This window comes from Montipora foliosa, chromosome 9, assembly GCF_036669935.1.
Source record: "Montipora foliosa isolate CH-2021 chromosome 9, ASM3666993v2, whole genome shotgun sequence".
In the NCBI taxonomy this organism is placed as follows: Eukaryota; Metazoa; Cnidaria; class Anthozoa; order Scleractinia; family Acroporidae; genus Montipora; species Montipora foliosa.
The window spans coordinates 21262978-21283200 of NC_090877.1; the positions used below are offsets into that span (position 1 = coordinate 21262978).

General features: G+C 41.7%; 2 protein-coding genes across 2 annotated transcripts in view; both read left to right on the top strand.

The window, feature by feature from the left end:
• Window positions 1-1227, top strand: part of LOC137970269 (uncharacterized) — an 8847-nt gene extending 7620 nt beyond the window's left edge. The window contains exon 4 of the mRNA XM_068816787.1: window positions 1013-1227. Coding sequence (XP_068672888.1) covers window positions 1013-1209 — 197 coding nt within the window. The 3' untranslated portion in view covers window positions 1210-1227. The remainder of the gene's footprint in view (window positions 1-1012) is intronic.
• An 8800-nt stretch (window positions 1228-10027) lies between these two features.
• On the top strand, window positions 10028-16094 carry LOC137969703 (glutathionyl-hydroquinone reductase YqjG-like). The gene is made up of 5 exons (XM_068816041.1): window positions 10028-10649; window positions 11260-11353; window positions 13346-13462; window positions 14011-14127; window positions 15601-16094. Exons 1-5 carry the CDS (start codon window positions 10108-10110, stop codon window positions 15682-15684), a joined length of 954 nt encoding a protein of 317 aa, XP_068672142.1. The 5' UTR covers window positions 10028-10107; the 3' UTR covers window positions 15685-16094.
• Window positions 16095-20223: the final 4129 nt, after the last annotated feature.

The following is a 20223-nucleotide window of genomic DNA, read 5'->3' on the forward strand; positions in this document are numbered from 1 at the left end:
GTTAACCTAGTATTTCCCCGTGTTTTCTCATCGTGCATTCCAGTTCGTAAATTCTTTTTTGTTCCTATGCAATCTTCGTGCCATTACTCTTAAGTAATTTTTTGTAAACATTTGCACTGATAAGTTCCCCTCAGTCAGCGCTTGTGCTTACCATTTCTCTCTCATCGTTTTTCCTATTCTGTGTTCCTGTTGTTGGTATGTAATTTGTTGCTGGGACTTATATTAGATTCGCTCAATGTCACTTAGGTATTTGCTTCGTTTTATTTCATTGTCAATTATGTTATGTAGTTTTCAACACTATTCATTGAAGTCAGGTTTGGAGATCATCGCATTAATGAACGTTACTTGGGCATTAACGAAGGAAAGCCCGAAACGTTCATTACTGCAATGATCTCAAAACCGGCGTCAGGCTAACTTGTTTCATTCCCAGAGTTGAAATGTAGGTCTTAAACTATGCATTCTTTTTCTACACTATTCATTCAGTTATAATTCATGATTTTCTTGTAATCCCTTTTAGATAACAGTACTCGTGCTCGCGCTCGTAAATTAAAGGACGACTGCGCGTATATCGCTTGCAAAGTCCTTACAATTAGAGCAACATTGACATTTTTTCTTTTTGTTCCTTAAAGTGGATTTATCTCAAACCTATCAAATGTATTTCCGAAAGAATGCCACGTGGTTCAAGACTGAGAAGCCCAGATGGCGCAATAGTTATATAGGGCTCACCTCTCATCCCTGTCTTCGACGGTTGATTCCCGGCATTGGTTTTGGTTGGTTGATTCTTGATCTTCAGGGGTTTTTCTTTGGATTTCGCTAGTTTTCTGAACTCCGCAAAAAATCACACTTGAAATTTTAATCTGATCTTGAGCCTTTATCTTTTTGGAACTTAGCTGTTTTCACGGTAATTGTTCCACACTGCGATGCAACAGCCCCAGTCAAAGAAACATGCCCCTTACGCTAGTCTTTTCCGGCATTCTTCTTCACTCTTGGCAATGGTTTGTTGTTTTCGTAGGTAATGATTACCACTGGTATCGCCTGGACAGCAATGGACTCTGGTCTCATAAACCTGGAAGTACACGTATCACAAACAGGGATGGCGCTCTAAATCTGATCCCCGATCCACGCCTGGCCGTTAACGGACCTGGGCCATTTAATTATGCCTTCGTTTGTTTCATGAGAACAAACAAGAATACTGTCAATATCAGATGAAATAAATATCGTTACTGATTTTGTTGTTGATTATGTAATTGTTAGTAGGGCCCTGATTTTAAATTGGGTATGGTGTTTTCTCATAACGCACCACGTTTAATTCCCCAGAGCCGTGGTCATATAATATTTGATTAGCGATTGTGCTTTACGAACTTCAAGACTCATGAATATGAATACACATTACTAGTAATCTCAGCCCATATGACTCGGTTTAAACCCCCCCCCCCCCCCCCATTCCGAGCGAGCTCTGTGATTGGTGGATTCAAAAAGTTAATGGCATGCATCGGCTTCTGAATGGTGGAAAGAGAAGTGTGCACGTGCCAGTAAAACCGGCGAAGGTCAAAGTTCAAACGTGGGATGACGTCATCGAATTCAAGATGGTGGACACAAGACACGAATCAAAACGATTTTAATCCAACAAAAAAAAGGTCAGTGACGGGATCCAGAACCCGCCACCCCACCACACCTACATTTACTAACGGGAACGTGTGAGGGGCCAGTGATCGGATCCAAGACCCTCTTGGAATAGAGCAAGCCATACTCCTTGTGGGCCGGTCGTGTTTCCAGAGCGTAGGCTTTGGGGTCCCTATGGATGGTATGAGTGATGTGTGTGTGACGGGGTCGATCCAAAGGACGATGGAATTCGTCGAAGGTGTTTTGACGTAATATGTCATAATTCAATTGAGCGAGAAACCCTCGGGCTTTGCACGTGTCTTTACCTCGGTGCGTCTTGTACCCATAATTCTTAGGTTCCGCTAAAAGAATTCGACGATTTAATCCCCTGCATCGAGTTTGTCTTTGAAGTCACCAAGATAGGCACCTCGCGGGGGATCCAAGGGTGGATCGTTAGGTCGATGGAGGTAGACGACCGAGTCCGTGTCGAAGTAGAGCACGCGAGATGGTCCAGGGCCTGATAGAGTCGGAGCTGAGCGTGACAGGTCGTGAAAACCGCGACGAAAATGTTGAGGTTGGCCGAGGAAAAGACGTCATCGGTCTGTAGTTTGTAGTGGACTTTAACGCGTTCCGCCTTCAAGGCGCTGACGTAACGCACCTGGTGTTAATCGCTGTCTAAGAACGTCATGAACGATTGAGGTTCGGTGAATCCCGGACTTGTGCGGCTGACCAAATGGAGTTGAGCATCATTTTGGCCAGGAAGCGTTGTCCGGGATTCTTGGCCATCTTGGAGGCGTCGAGTTGGATGCCTTCCCGATCACGGTATGCGTTGACGTGGGCTTGTCGTTGTACTTGGGTGTCGCAGCCTTCGCTCCACCCGCTTGCCTCTTCCTTGAGTTGGAGCCAGGTATCCACGTACGTGTTCGTGTACTTGTAGGATCATGTAACATTTTCCGTACGGCCCCCTATAACTCCAGGGTGCACCAGGACCCACCAAAGCGCGTTGGGCGTCCGTGTGATCACAGGCCGACATCTTGTCCAGCAAGGGGTGGTCGATGTTCTCCTCTACGCAGGCGCGGAATAGAGGGAAGGTCAACTCGTCGTGACTGCGATAAGGCAGGACAGGATGGTAGAGATTTGGAGGCGGGAGCACGCTGCACTTGGCTAAACCAAAGCACGACGAGAAGTCTGTGGTGTCCGATTCGTAGACGATGGTGGGATGTCTGATAAGGTACTCGCCGTAATGTTTTACCCAGGGATAGAGACTGGTGTAAATATCGTCGTACCGAATCTCTTCCCCGGTATCCAAGTCGGCTTGACAATAGAGCCAAACGGCATTGGTCCGACCACCGTAGAACGCAACTCGAGGATCCAAGGGGTCTTGGATTCGGAGGCCAGCCACAAAGTCGGCCACGTCCTGGTCCAAGGTCTTAAGAGCCTCCTTCTCGCATTCTCACATCCCGACGACACGATACCCTCAACTCTGGAGTAACGTTGGTTTTTGATCAACGAGAGCCCGCATGTCTTCCATGGTCCGGTCCAGCAGTTTCGGGTGCGGATCGGTGCGTTGGGGCTGGCAGGTCCGGCAACGGTGCCAGAAACACTCGTGAAATTCGTAGATGGGCTGGGTATCGGCATTGTACCCGTCGACGATGTGGCGGGTCCCCGGCCTCAGCCTCCGATGTTCGCCGTCGTTCCGAGCGTGCTGGATCGGCGACAGTGTTTCAGTAAGATGGGGCCATGGCCTCGTGTTGTTCAGTTTCGTCCTTGGACAGAGCCAACCAGGTTTCGCGACGCAGACGATGTTCGCACCAGGTCAACCGTTCCATGGAAGCCTGGGAATGATTCACGCGGCCCCGCCACCCCATGAAGGGTTCAGAAGCGATGTTTTTTTCTTCCAGACAGTACATACGCAAGTAAGGATTACAGCCATGGTCATCTGGTCGAAGGGATCAAAACCCGCGTGCGATTCAAAGTCACGCTTGAACATGAGACAACCTTTTTTGAGGAGTTAAACATCGGATAGGTAACCAGTTCCTCTCGGAAGTCGAAGGTCACCCCTCGGGCCACTTGATCGTCGTACCACATGTCAAAGTCTTGGTGTCCCTTGACTGACATACCCTCCGGCATGTAAAAGTGTTTGTCGGGGAGATGTCCCCCTTACGCCTGGTGATCCGATGTATTGAACAAATGGGGAAAGTACTCCTTTTTAAGTTCCGTGAGTCCGAAGGTTTTGGGAAACGCACACAGGGGCATTCGGAAGTAGGACAAGGAATCGATGAACCGCATGATGGTGTTCTGCAAGACCTTGCCTCCGTTCCACACTTGTTCAAGTTGCCGTTTTTGTCGGTGCAACTCCTCGATGACCGGGTAGCTGTCGTAACCCTGGAAATTGTGAGCCAATACCGTCAAAGGGCGGGTCCCGTTCTCCGTCAGCGTCTCCAACCATGCAAAGAACTCACGGAGGCATCCGTCTCCTTGCAACCGTACCGGACGATCGTCCTCGGCCATTTCACCCACCACCAAATTGGACACGTGGCGTTCGTCCACCTGCATGTTTTCGATGTCAAAAAAGACATGCAGGGAGGCATCTCCACGTCGTTGTCCCCGGCGTTGTCCGAGTCGTGACCTGCCAACAGGGCGTGTAACCCGGCTGTGTCGTTGGCCAGCAGCGTGCGTAACCCTGCTGCGGCACCTCGATGTACTCGTTGTTGTTGCCGTCGCTTCTGCTTACGTTCTTGTCGTGTCTGTTCCACTTGTAGGAAACACCGAAGTTCGTGAATGTTCATGACTTGACGACAGCATGGACAAGGCTGGAACCCGCAACGATGGGTCTGGATCTTCTTGGTACCCCGCAAGAGATGACGGCATTCCTTGCATTTGCGTCATTTGGCACAGACTGAAGGGCGGCTAGGAGCAATGGGTTGGCCAGTGTAGATCTTGGTCTTGTGAGCCTCGAGACAGGTCGGTCCGTAAAAAGACCGTTCACATAGATGACAAAGAAGACGAGCCGATCGGTAATGTCGGTACGTGCCGGCGAGGTCTTTACAACCTTCCTGCTAGCAGGCTCCGCAATGATTGTCTTTTTCTTTGTTGTTTTTTTTGCGACAAATATATTTATTTGAGCACTACTTACACAAATTACTTACAGTCACAAATTACTTACATGATTTACATGACTTTACTTACATTAATGGCAATAAGAAACTCGGGCTACTTACAAACTACTTTCAACTTACGGTACTGCGGTAGACCGCTACTTATACTGGCTACGGACAAACAACAGCAACTGATGAACGAAAAAGAAATAATAACAGTATACAGTATAGATACAATAAAGAAAAGTGGCGTAATGGCAGGAACAGGGAGTTAAGAAAGATAAGGAGACAGTATCCATTTTTTCTAAAGAAGCAGTTTCCTACTGATTATTGTTTCAGTTTCATATTTTGCAACAATTTTTCCTCGAAATCCATGAATGTTGGGAGGAATTTGATTATTTCTGCAATTCCACAAGAAAAGCTTTCCTCCTAAAGCTTTTATTGGCTCATCAGGCCATTTAATACCAAAGGGTTTTGCTTTATGATTTCTCAATGAACCATTCCTCATGCCTTCAGTTTTCGAACAATTAATCGTGAGTCGAAATAATTTCAAACGAATTTAGTGTTTGAAATAGCTTTACAGCCTAAACAAAAACGCTTCAATTTCCTTGAAAGATATCAACTTGATGGATGAAGAATCGCAACACTATTAGCGAGCTTACGCAACAGGACGGCTGGAAGACTCAGGACGGCAGAATGACGAAAATATGTCGCGTAAGATCGGGAATCGCACAGTCTCGCGCGACATTTTTTCGCCATTCTGCCGTTCTGAGTCTTCCAGCCGTCCTGTTGCGTAAACTCGCTAATGATAGAAAACGACACCCCACTTTTATAACCGAAGTCATAAACACGATTTGCTCCACGAAAGACTCTTGCTCAAATAATTACACTTACGGAATTCGCACAACGTAATCGATCTTTTTAAAAAATACTCAGTACACTACAATGGAAGACGCTTAGATGACAAGTCTGCTGTTGTCTTCTTAAAACGAATCTTTGAACGCGGCCTTCTACTTAATTGCAGTAAAGGCAAAAACTGAAGAAAACGTCTTCATCGTGTTTTTTTCGAATTTCCAACGTGGCCATTGAATCTCCTCACAAAAGGTCAGTAAAGTATTGAGGCAGACTTCAATTGGTCCATTTGGCTATTGAAACTCGACATTATAGTGCAAATAACATACGAATATGAAGGATGTACATAGCGTCTATCGTTTATTTTCCCGCAAAATATGGTTTAAAAATAGACACTTTTCTGACGCTGATGGGGACAAACCTGATACCAGATTCTTACTCTTGGTTAAATACTGCTTTCAGATCAGTGCCGGTAAACTTGCTCAATAGCTCATTGAGCTCACTAAAAACAAAGTACATTGCTAATGCGCTGATCAAGTGGAGACTTCAACATCCCCCGAGTATTTAAATTTTTGAAGAATGCATCGTTCAAATTGCCGCATCCCGGGCCAAACGTACGGACCGATCCCCTTTCCTTGTGCCGGATCTGTCTGTCAAATGCCCCTCTCTAAAAGTAAAATAGTCTCCAGCTCCTGTCGTCTTTAAGAAAGCTTGTACAATCATGGAGTGACTCTATATGATGATGCCGTTTTCGCCGTACTTGAGTTACTACAAAAACACAACTTTTTTTTTAATTTGAAACTACTAAAAATGACTTGCAGACACCAACGCCAAGCAAAGTCAGCCTACCTGACTCAAAAATCTACATCTAAAATCGTCAATATTTAACAATCTCTACTTTAATACATGCCTTCAAAAATACTACATGACTTATGAAGACATTTTTTCGTAAGCCAGTAACTCACAAATGCTACAGCTATTCCATCGCGCCTAAACACGCGCTTTTTCTGACAGAGATAAATGAAACCTGACACTTCCGGTTCAATTTTCCCCACCACACCCCGCCAAATATCAAATCCCCTCCCCCACCCCCAGGAAGGCCTTAGCATAAAATTCCTCACTGCCCGTACACAGAAATAGTCAAATGCCCAGGTAAACGACTTGATGTAACACTAACTAGGGACCTTAAGATCTACATACAACAGCGACGTCAACAAAAACGTCGTTCAAAATTTCAAGTTTATATTTTCCAAACTTTTTCGTCATTAGTCTAGTTCTTCGAACTTCTATTCAGGAACTGAAGTGCGAGGAACAGTGTTGAAACAAGGCTAAAAAAATTAAATTCGTCGCTATGTGCTCACGCTTGACATTTCAGGGGCACCCAACGACCAATTTGTTGTAAAGTGTATTATTATACCCCAGTTAGAGTGGTTTTCAAATGAGTGTCGTAAAACCAAAACCAAAGTAATTACTTTGGCCAATCAAAAAGGACGGGAGACAATCCAGTAAACCAATCAAAACTCGAAGTAATTACACGAAGCCGACACAAAGCGCGGGAAAATGTGCACGCGCGAGCCACAATTGGTTTTGGTTTCACTTCTGATTGGTTGAAAAAGTGACGCGAGAACTTTGAACCAATCACTGAGCGAAGTAATTATAAACCAAAGCAATTCACTAATTACTTTCGACACTCAATTGAAAACCGCTCTAATGAAAATAAATGTTTATTAAGGCATTTTCAGTGTTTTTCGCTGTTGCTGGGAAAACATTATCTGTTCCTTTTTCCCAGAAGGACACACAAGAAATTTCCCAGCCAGCTCGATACCATTGGTTGGTTTCCCAGCCAGCTGATCAAATTTATTTCCCATCCAGGAAATCCGCGAGCTTTCAAATCCCTCGATCCAAAACGACCGAACAAAAGCGACGAAACCGGGACAAAACAGGTTTTTTCCGCAAGCGCAATCACTCTGACCAGCCGTCGTATGTCTGTGACTATTCTCTGGGAGAAGGAAGGGTTTTTTTTTTTTTTTTTTTTTTAGTCGTCCTCAGTCTTCAGAGTTTCTACAGCCAGCTCGGGTTGAAATGCTAGAAAAAGTCAGTAATTCCCAAGAAAAACCTCTATCAATAACAAGATTTCCCAGCCAGCTCATCGAAACACCTGTATTTTTGAAAGCCAGCAAGATTCCTCTGGGGAACAGGTAATGTGAGGAACAGAGTCGTTGGGTGCCCCTGACATTTGGTCATATCACGTTGTAGATTCGTAGTGAACTGAAAAGAAATCTAACAAATTCAGTTCACATACCGCACGTGCAGAGCGATAATGATTTTACTCATTAAATGCTATTGTTTAGTGGGGTTCTCGTTGACGTCGCCGATGTAGAATCTTAAGGTCACTATTTCTGAAATTGTTCGCGCTGCTTTTGTGATTAAGGGGTATTGTTTCGAGGCCCTAATTTCCCATGAAATTATGTGAATAATATAAATTAAAATGTGCGAAATTCGTTGTTGTTTGTTGTAAGTCATGCGGTAGTGAGGATGGCAGAGTCTTCCAAACTCAGGGGACGAAGAATCAAAGTTATCAGAAAAGAGTGTTCCCGAGTCAACAGCTTACAAAACCAAATCATAGTTAGTACTAACTATGACCAAATGGGCGAAAATTAAACTTCGTCGCGAATGGCAGATAAGTTCTTGTCATTGATCCGGGTGGCGCTTTTAAAGATTATGCAGAATTGCACAAAGTTTAGCCGTTGAGTACAGATTTGGCAAATATGGACGCCAACACGTTTTAATTATTGTGTTAAAAACTGCAAGCTGAGTAAATTTGTTCAGGTAGTTGCGAATGTATCAAGCAAGCACCATTTATGGAATTAATTATCTGTGGCATTCGAAGGTATTTAGAGGAAACTGTGGATGCTTCGGATAAAAGGTAAGGGAGGAGACAGGAGACAGTATTTATCACGTTCAATGTAAGATGCTATTTTCGACGAAGAAAATTAAACAGAACTATTGTTCGCGCGTTCGATTTGTTTTGTTTTTATGCATGATTTTTGATGTCCAATGAGAAAACAGATGAAACCGCACGTGGTTTGGATATGTGATCCAAATCACGCGTGATTATTATCTGGGTTTTCATTGGGTATCAATTCATGCTCGTAGCGAATAGCCCATTTCCGAGTTGCTGCATACCTCGGTTTCAGAGCGAGTCCTGATGCACAACCATTCAAATGGAAATGAACTGCGTATTCTTATGCAAATCGCAAACTAATTTCGCTTACAATAGTTGAGCACCAAGACTCACTTCGAAACCGAGACAAACAGCAACTCGGGAATGGGCCATTTGCAAAAGAAAGTATGAATTATTAATGAGTTTAAGGGCCCACAGACGGATTTTTCGCGCGTTGCTAAGGAAGTGAAATGTTACTTCCGGCAACTGACGTCATCATATTATGAGTTGACAAGAAAACCCACCCACAAGCAAAAGTCACCGCACAAACTGTTCTTTCCGTCGAAGGTCTTTGCTCGCCCTTCCTCGTGCTCGTTCTCAGATCAACTGCGCATGCGTAAAGAAACGGACTTCCGGTTTGAGAAAAAAGCTGAATTTCCGGCGGTTTTATATTGAATTTTTTTTTTTTTTACATGGCACGTTTCACCCCCAAATACAGAATATAGCTAAGCATTGATTTTTTAAAATCATCTTTTTTGAAAAAGTTATGGGTATTTCAGCATCGTTTATGTCTTTAAAAAGAACATTTTTCAAAATAAAAAGAAAACCATGCTTGGTTGGATGCAAAAACGAATACAAATTATCAAACCATCGATTAAATACCCAAACTGCGTAGCACGGAGACAAATTTAGAGTTTTCTTTCATTGGTCACGTGACCATGAGCGCGGTATGATGACGTCATATGTAGGGTCATTGGCTTACAAAAGTTGGAAACTGACCAAAATAATGCCAAATTCTCTCAAATTACTTAACTATTACATCCTTAGCAACGCACCACAAAAAATACGTCAGTGGGCCCTTAAGAACTGCGCACAACACCTTGTAAACAAAGCAGTTTGTTAGCTCGATAAGCAGAGCGTCCGGTAGTTCTTACAAACGTCGTAGGTTCGATTTCCTGCTTTGTCGTTTCATTTGTCCATTTGCAATTGCCGTTGCCATCCTTCCAGTATGTAAAGCATAATCGTAAGGCTTGCCATCGCGCGCCCTCCGATTATGGATGCGCGGTAACTGGGGCGAGAGGCCTCCAGCATCGTTCCCCGGGGTCTCTCCCGCGGGACATTATTTTTTTTCGTGTTCTACCGTGTCCCCTGTGAACAAGGTTGAATTAGACAAGTTGCACTGTTTTTTTCCCTCTTTTTTTTTGACCAATAGAGCTAACAAACCAGGCGCCATCGATCAGCAAAATAATTAAAAATTGATCATTAGGTTGGGTGCTGGGGGGAGGGGGGGCTGTTGGAAAGGTGACTGGCTCCCAAGAGCTCGCGGTGGGAGGTCACGCCAAAAGAATATGCAACCCACTTATCCAAGCGATTGCAAAGAAAGTTGAAATCATGACTGACAAATTGCCCGATTGGTCAAATGATATCTCCAAGAAGGGGGAATTTGTTCGCACAGCGTCCGTTTTTCGTAACTGGGTGACAGCTGATGGCTCAAGCGAATTTGCTGCAGAGGATGATCGTTATCACCTGTATGTGTCTTTGGCCTGTCCTTGGGCACATCGAACACTGATAACACGCAAACTGAAAGGCCTTGAAAATGCGATCACTTACACCGTTGTGGATTGGTTCTTGGGCTCTGAAGGCTGGACATTCACGGACAGCAAACCGAAGTGTTCCCTGGACACACTAAATGGTTGCCAAACGCTGAGAGAAGTCTATCGGATCGCCAGTCCGGGATACTCAGGGAAGGTCACGGTGCCAGTTCTTTGGGATAAGAAGACGAAAACTATCGTAAACAACGAATCCAGTGAGATTATTCGGATGTTTAATAAAGAATTCAACGCGTTTTGTGCGACCGAAGAGCAGAAAACACTTGATCTGTATCCAGCGAGGCTGCAGGAGAAAATCGAGGAGCTAAATGGTTGGATTTACCCGTAAGTTGTTTGTAAACTATAGCTTATAACTTTACTACAAATGACTGCTAGCGAAAACAGTTGTCAATTTTAGGGACGCTCCATCGAACCTCGTATTTGAGTTCATATAAGCTTACTAGTACTTCCATAAGTGCTAATAATCTAGCTACAGAACTAATTTGCATGTGGTAGCCCAGATTTCTGTAGCTGACCCTTAATTCTAAGTTCTCACCCCCGGGGGGGCTCGATATACCCTGACCCTGTTAAAGACAAATATCGCTGATTTTCCTACTCTGTTTAAGACAGAATTCCGATTTTTGATACTCTGTTTAAGACATTTAACCCTGTTTAAGACAAAATTTGATAAATCGATACCCTGATTAAGACAAAAAATGATAAATTCGATACCCTGTTCAAGACAAAAATCCCAAAATACATACCCTGGCTGGCCGCACGTCCCCATTAAGCCCTTGTAAGAGAGTACCCCCCACTCCCCCCGGGGAGTGGACTGTGTACAAACAAGTCAAGTTAAAAAAATATCTCAAATGAATTTGTTGGAAACTCTATTGGGATCTTACATCATGCAAATAATTTTTATTGTTAATTTTATGGTAAAATCTTGAATCTATAGGAACATCAACAATGGTGTTTATCGTGCTGGATTTGCAACATCGCAGGAGGCTTATGATGTTGCAGTTAGAGATGTCTTTAACGCTCTTGATAAGGTAAAACTTTGAACATTGTTGAGCCTTTATTAGGTGGCTGACCCTAAATTTCAAATTCCAACCAATGTTTAAAAATTTATTGGAAGGACAAAAGATATAGCTAAAAACATAATATACAAAGCCCTTTTACCCAGGGATGTAAATTATGATCTTAAAAGCAAGGACTTGAGACATGTTTTGATTCGACATCGTTTTAAGGGGTAAAATTGGCCAATTATATCTCTTAAAGGGGCACTGTCATGAGCTGCGCATGCTCGAGCGCTCACGGAAAATTCTAGCGCCATTATGGATTCACGCCTTAGTCACGTATATTTGCAGTTAATGAATTCTATGTCAAACATAGCGCTCAGAATTTAATATTTACCCGTTGACCAGGAAGAACTTTCCAGATCAATAAAAGAAAATAAATGCAAAAGTGCTTGCAGTACAAAGCGAAATTACTGTCGCTGCACGCTTCGTAGCCAGCATCGAATTTAGCATGCAGCGAGGCGTGAAAAATTCTTTGCTTCAGATAAAGATGCTTGTGCGTGTTATTTCACTCCTTCAGGTATTCTTTGCGATCCGTTAAAGCCTTCCTTGTTCTCCCGGAGTTTCTGCTTAGTCCACCATGGCCCTCCCCAGTGGACGCCATTTTGAATTTGTCGATTCAACTTGAAAAAGTTAACCTAACACTTTTCAAGTTTTCGCAAGATGCTACAACAAGTTGCAAAAATAGTGGAGACACTTCACCTTCTTGGGGCGTTATTAATTTCCCTATTATCTCTCACACTGCAGCCCCCCTCCCCCCCCCCCCCCCTTATCAGTGTTGCTAGCAAGACAAAAAAATGTTGGGAACTTAAGCAGTCAACATTGAAAGGGGGAGAGGGGAGAGGAAGTGGGAAAGGTTTCAATTCTAGATACGCCGAGTATTGGAAGTTAGAAAAGGTGTTTTTTAATGAAAGTGTCTCAAAAATTTTGCAACTTGTTGTAGCGCATGCGCAATTCATGACAGTGTCCCTTTAACCAAGTACAGTGACTTATCATCTTTATTGTAGCTCTCAAAGCAGGGATTAGTAAGGAACATTCAGGGAAAGTTCCACAACTTTTTTCTAAGGGATCACCTTAATGAGTCACGTGATCCAGTATAATGATTTTGATTGACTTAACTTTAATCTACTTTGTCGGGTTCTGTTTTTGACAGCCCAAGAGTTGTGCATGCACACTGGTACATGATTGATGGCATTAAAAAAGAGAACCATTGGTTGAAATTTTAACTTCTGAGTCTGTATATAATTTATTAATTGGGTACGGTAAAAAAGGATCACAACAACACAAGCCTTTCGTCCAGCTCACATTGCAAGCTGGAATTATTATTGTCCTAGCCATTAGATATTATTTTTGCCCAAAGAAGGGATAAATTTCCTCCAATTGATTGTTGAAACTTTGTTGCAATTGAACTGTTTATCCCATCTGAAATGGTCATTGAGTTTGGGTTGATAAACCAGACTTTCACCAGACAAGTATAAATGGTCACCAAGATTTCATGCAAAATATCCTAAATTCCAGACTGGCATCAAGAATCCATACAAAATATTTCAGTGTTTGGTTGATTTTTAAATTCTACCAAATGGTATCATTTTAACTAAATAAATTCAAACAGCTTAACTTTTGATATGACCATTTTTGCATTAATTAATATTATTATTTACTAGGCCAGAAGCACAGTCTCGATTTCACCTAGCTTTGCCTTTTTTCACATATGCTTTTCTTCTTCTTTTGTGTGGAATCCAAAAGAGTATTCCAGCCACTACAAACACAGACTCACATTTGGCTGTCTTTTTTGCAGGCTGAGCATCCATGTAAGACTAACTGAATATGCTGTTTATTTTAATTAACCATGTCAATTTTCCATTCCTACTAAGATTTCATCAATTACCGGTATTGATACCTTTTAATGATAAACTGTGATTTTTTGTACTTCTGCTAATTTATCTTGCTTTCCATTTTGCACAGGTGGAGGGACTCCTCGGCAAATCACGTTACCTAACTGGTGATACTATCACAGAAGCAGATGTTCGTCTGTTCACCACACTTGTTAGGTTCGATATGGTTTATGTTGGACATTTTAAGGTAAACTGTAAAATGTGAGTCATTCATATAAAAGCGGCAAACTAATTACTCATTTTTTGCCATTCGGTTGTTAATCTAATGTGCATGCTACAGTTGTAGCTCTTAAAAAGATAGGGGTTCTTAAAAGGTTAGTCATAGACGTTACATTGTCCATGAGTTTATACCTGAAAAGATGCTGTAGATAGCTTAAGTTATGTTGTATGGCAAAAGAAACAGGGTGGGTTCTGGGGTGCCTATTACCTCCCCAACCCCCCATACCAATCCCAGAGATAGTTGTTTTAATTTGTTATTTGGAACTTAAATCAACATTTTTCTTCCAAGCAATGTTGCTTTTAGTAAAACATAGCATGGATTTTAGCTTCAAATGTGGCAAGTGTCCTTAGTTACAGTCTAATTAAGCTCTTCTGTCCAGCCCTCAGAAAAATCCTTGCTCTAGCTTCACATCATAAAAGCTCCCTGTAATAAAATTGACATATTTTTAGTGGCATTAAGCCATAATTACAAGTCATCTTGATTTGAAATATGTCTTCCTCTGATTCACCTTACAGTGCAACAAGAAGCGTATCGTGGACTATCCCAACATTTGGGGCTATCTAAGAGACCTTTATCAAACCAGTGGCATTGGAGAAACTGTGGATGCTGAACATATTCAAAAACATTATCAGGTAAGTGTGCAGATTTCATCCATAACTTGTAATAGTTAACCCTAGAGCTGCTCCCGCTGTTAAGTGTTGTTGTACACAGAATTAAACGTGTCCAGGGCCCAGGTAGAGGTTGCTGGAGTGGCCGTTTACAAGGACTCGTGCTAGCGTTGCTGTCGTCAGAAATTTTTAGGGGACGTTTTTCGTAAAAGCTTGCGTCTATGCAAAGATTCCGAAAATTTTGGGCAAAGTTAATGCGCGTTCGAAGATTGTAGGGAAATAAACAACTTGATACCTGATAATGATGTACGTAGCGGCCCTGAGGTTTGGGTTTGAAATTTTGAGAGGAAAATTTTAGCAAGTATTTTTTGGGTAGCTTGATTTAAGTAGGGACTTTTTTTAATATTCAAAACACTCTGGAGATTCGTGATAGTTTCTGCGTATCCTGGAATGGGATGTTGGGGGGGGTTAAATTTTGGTCCAGTTTTTTTGGGGGGTTTTGTTTGAAGCCCTACCTAGGGGTTTTTTGGTTTTTTTTTATTGTTTTTTGAGCTGCATTTCTGTTTTCTTGTTTTAAAATAAATTCCTCAACTGAGAAAACTGAAGCAAACCTTCCTCGGCCATTTTTCAAAGCGCACGGTTTCTGTGCAACGGCTGTCGGATGACGTTCCATTCGATACGTTCATTCATCACTTGTGAAATTTCGTCGTTCGCGTTGCTGATTGGATGGCTCCATTTAGAATCAGTACGAATTTTATTCACTATGATTTTCGTGGATAAATCTCAGTACCTATAAAATAAAAACACGAACCTTGTGCTTCGTGGTCAAAAAGTAGTGCTTTCTCAAAAAAGTATACCTAAACAACACGATGAAAAGTTCAGTCTTTTTGGAAAACGTCATCATTACCCATCGATTCCATGTGGCCCCTGATCAAGCAAATCGAGATTTGTTCTGCCCTACTGACTGTATATTACAGCTGTAAGTACCAATTAAAGCGCAAGCTGCTAAAGTGCCTCCTTGGGATTTCGCCCTCAGGGTGAAATTCCTCCAGGGGCAATCACTAAAAATCTATATACGCGTAAGCTACAGTGATGCCTTCCCCTGTGGGGGCAATAAAAACCAATCACTTTTGTTATGGGAGAGATCTTGAGTATTTCAGCTAGGACAAAGCACCTGCAATATTGTCTCTTGCATTTTAAGATCATAGGAACTGAACATGGTAATGGTGGTGGCCTTCACTGTAGAAATTCTGACAAAGTTATGTGCTTGTGGATGAAGAATGAATGATGGCACAAGAGAAATTTGGAGAGGGAGACGATGAAAATAATTATTTACCAGTTACGAGTTTCACAACTTTTAAATGTAGCATAGCTTATGTCTAAGGCTTAAGTGCATGTATGAAGATCTTAATACTTGTTGTCTGTCTTTTTTTACTTCTGGGGCAGGCAGATTTTGGGAAGAAAGCATTAACATCTGATTTAATCGTTTTGTTTCAGCAAAGTCACTTGAAGATTAATCCAAACGGCATTGTGGCCATTGGGCCAGATTTGGACTTCAACAAGCCACATGGCCGGCAATGAGGATATAATCATGCAATTATTTGTGTAATGCATGTTCAACACAGTAAATGAAGTATTGCAATGAGTGTTTTGGTATTTTTTCTGGTCATGTGCTTATGTAATCAAGTTACACAACTTGGACCACTGCTGTTAAGGTAAACTATAAAAAATAGATTATATTAAAATAAATTAAAAGTTTAAAGCATAGTTATTTTATTCTTCAACATTGTAAAGGGTATTAAACCAGAATTACCGTTAAACAAAAATAATTGTAGAATTTTAGGGGTCAAGAAAAGTAAATTCAAGTGTGTTCAGTACTTTTTAATGTTTGCAATGAATGATAATTTTATATTTTTTAACATAATGTAATCACACTTTCTGCTTCTTCCACGATGTAATAAAATGCTTATTAAACATTTTCTTTGGTCAGTTCTTTGGAGCTCCACTTCATGTTACTTTTTTTTATTTAACAACCTTGGGTGGTGTGACTTTAAGGTAACTCAGTAGTTTCCGTGAATTTAGAAATGAAGTTTAATACATTTGTACATGAAATGAAAGTAAGATTGGAGCTAGATATTAATTAAGCAACTCGAGCATTTTCAAGCGAGGCTGAAAAACCATAGTCTGAATGGGGTTCCACAAATTGAGTTGTGAAGCCAATAGGCCACCTTTGATATATTAAAATTCAGCTTAAAAGAGAGGTTTAGAGGACAAAGACAAAGGAAAGTAGATGATGTGAATATCTTTCGAATTCACATTTATTGCAACTTGTTTCTTTTGTTTTTGTCCTCTCTGCCTCACTATCAAGCTGAAAATGGCATATTGGAAGTTGACCAGATAAGAATTCACGTTATTTCCAAAACTGATAGGCAAATGAAGTGATCTTCGGAATATATCATGATTATGTGAAATTTCGTTATTGAAACAACTGTTACAGAAAGGGCATGAAATGAAAGCATCACAATCAAAGTTGCCTTGCTTTGCTTTAAGTTCAATAATCAAATTCTTAAACTCAAGCAATGAAAATGAATTCTTAAGGGAAAATGTAGATTATGATGACTGGTGCAACCAAAAAGACCTGGGAACTAGGTTGTGACGGGGCAATTTTTGTCGGTGGAAGAAAGTACTAATTCACGATTAAGGAAAAGTTTGAAAAGCTACAGAAGGTTTTCTGGTGCGTATCTATTTTGACTTCGGGATGAACTATTTACACAGTTAGGTAGAGTGGCCAATCAAAACAGAGTTTGAAATTGAAAATCTAAACATCTATGAGATGTAAAAACAAACTTATGAACATGTGAACGTGAAGTATCGCAAATCATAATGCTGACAAACAAAAAGCAAAGGAAATGGGTCATAAATTTGATGTTTTGACTGTCTGAATGATTTTGGGTTAGATTAAAGCGATATATCGTTGAAAAATCCAAAGCTATCGCTCTCCGTGTTAATGAGTAATGTAAACAATCTTCGCACTAGTGAGTCTTAGTAATCATTAGGTTAACCAGCTGCAGGAACCAATTATTTTGAAGCTAGTACCGGTAACTGCCTACAATCATGGACAAATTTCTTTGGGACACTTGCGTTTATTTAAGTCCAGTGCACATTCTTCGGACTTCAGATGCCTCCCCCTCCCCCCCCCCCCCCCCTAATCAATCTTTCAGCGCTGCACACTATTTTCACTTCATTTCCCCCAAGCAACATTGAATGGGACGAGGGGGTTGCAAAAGAACCCAGAATATGTGATAAAAGGTAAGTTGAAAGATAAAACGCTGTACTGTCCCAATGAATTTGTCCATGACTGTAGGTTCACTTGTCATACAAGTGATGGAAGATTTACGGAAAACGGAATTTGAAATGTTATGCAGTGGCATTTGAAGGTAAAATGGGTATTTGTAGACGCTTCGATGTATTGTGCACATAAACAAGTATCTGTTCTTCTCTTTAATGGTTAATATTCCTTGGCAGGCTTCTCACCGTTCCAAGAGAGTTTGTGTCTACATTTCTATCTTTATTTCTCGAGACTTTCAATAGGCGAAGCGAAGTAAATATGACAGACCGAGTGACCCACACTATAGTATTTTATCTTTTCTCCTGCCCTTACCATTCCGGAAACGAAACACTATTTTTTCGAAATAGTTTCTTGTTGGATATGAGAACCCTACGGTGCATCACCAGATCCGAGGTTCTGGTGACGAGAATGGACTAATGGCAAAATGTTTTTATACAATTATGTTCACGTGATCTCTTGTTCTTCGGCCATTTTCTTCTGCGTCATCATTACAAGACTTGTGGGCATTTTGTGTGAAAACGTCATCATTTCCCGATTATTCCGTTCGTGCTTGCAACACACTACATATGAAAGACTGTATCACTGTAACTCTTTATACGCGCAAGCTACAATGATGCCTCCTCGGGATTTTGTCTCTAGGCAAAATCACTGCGGGGGCAACAGTCTTCAACAAACAACTTTTCGGTTGTTTTTGACATTCGACCCAAGCATTAAGGAGGTTCGAGAGGATTTTCACCTGAGTGCGCGCGCACAAGCCACACATGCAATACTTAGGGCGCTTCCTGTCCGGCAAGACCCGTCAGTTTGCAAAGAAAATGCAACGATTTTTAAGGAACACCTGCATGATAATCCCTCGCCTTTTTTTGGAGGAGTATACATGACCCTCGAATTGTGTTAATTTGAAGGCGTTGTAGAATTAGCCCTTCTGCCCGGTATGGTAGGTCACTTCTGTTATATGGAAAGCAACCTTAAAATTTGTTCGCGTCAGTTGATTAATCAAAACGGGTGACAGAAAATTAAAACGTGACATGATCTCCAAAACCAGAAATAAATTTTGTCATAACTCTAAATTTAGCCAGGTGACCTACCCTATTTTTTTGTATACAGGTAAGATTCGTTTCTTCGCATTCTTATCTGTCAAAATTTGGTTTTCGTGTGTCGACAGCATTTTCATAAAAGATTCAATTTCTACCAGATATGTTTTTTCATACTTCGTATTGGGTAAGAGAATTTAATAACGTCCTGGATATTTGAAAAAATGATAGGTCACTGAATTAGTCAAGATACTTTTTAAAAACTGAATTCTAGAGGTTGTTTTTGCAGGGCTGTTTCTGTTGCCATGGCAACAGTTGGGGAGTCACGGACAACGTTAACCTAAGTATTCGACAAACGTTTCCCTGCGAAAAGGATCGGCAATATCGTAAGTCTTGCCCACTGGAAACTTCTGGTTTCCTGTGAAAAACCCTTTCAAACCTTCTTGAGACGAGCAACATACCTGCTCAATTATGGAGGCGCCACTGAGTCAGCGCATAATAAACCAGCCTTATTGGGTCTTATTGGATTGCAGCAAGTTACAGTTAGACAACAAATTGGTAACAATTGCAAGTTATTTGTCTAAAACTTAAAATAAATATGTTACTCCGTTCGCGTCTTACAAGTAGGTCAACAATCAAACGCCACAGGCTAAAAATAGAAGAGAGCCTAGCAGGGCCGCTGTCGACACCTTGGCCTCAGGGGAAAAGACCTCATGTATATAACCGCCTCAAGTCCCCTAATACGTAATAGACGCTAAAATGATGAAATGATATATAAAATGGATCATATATGAACTGCGGATATAAAAACAAGTGAAGCTATGATCCTTGCAGTAATGAACGCAATTTTTGCAATTGCGTAGAGAAGCCTGAAAAATTCAGGACTTTAACGGGGTTTGAACCCGTGACCTCGCGATACCGGTGCGACGCTCTAACCAACTGAGCTATGAAGCCACTGACGTTGAGAGCTGGTCATTTGTGGGTTCTAATGTTCCCGTGAGGAATAAATCAATGAACGAAATGATATAATATTAGAGCCCACAAATGACCAGCTCCCAACGTCAGTGGCTTCATAACTCAGTTGGCTAGAGCTCCGCACCGGTATCGCGAGGTCACGGGTTCAAACCCTGTTGAAGCCCTGGATTTTTCATTCTTCTTTACGCAGTTGCTAAAATTGCGTCCATAACTGCGAGGATCGTAGCTTTACTTGCTTTTGTTTTTGCATTTCTTGATACGAAGTCACTTTATTTAACGTCGGTACATGTAGTTCCTTCAGTTTGGAAGCCGACGATGCTTCCCTTTACCCCATTCCCTCTGTCAGTGCGCCGTTTTACGGATATTTAAAGCTATAACTACAGGGATCAGAGGAAGTCGAAACAGACGTTGAAGTCACTAAGGATGGAACACGGGACCCCTTGCTCCGAAAGCCGCGCACTAACCAGCTGAGCTACGCCTTATATTGTCTCTAGTAAGATCTAATTTAAAATATCATTCCAAAATTTTGTTGCCTTATAATAAAGTAAATGTTAATATCTTATAAAGGGGCCAACCAATCGGTTTGTTTGAAAGGGACGTTAGTGTAATCCAAGTGAGAGGGGTAAGATGGAGGGCGTAAGGGGGTGACGGGGCCTGGATTGTACTCACCTCAGAACCTGCCTGACTGAAAAAAAACTGTATTTGAAACAAGACGCCTAGTAGCGTTTACGTGGGATGCTGGTGTTTGTGTAAAAAGTGAAG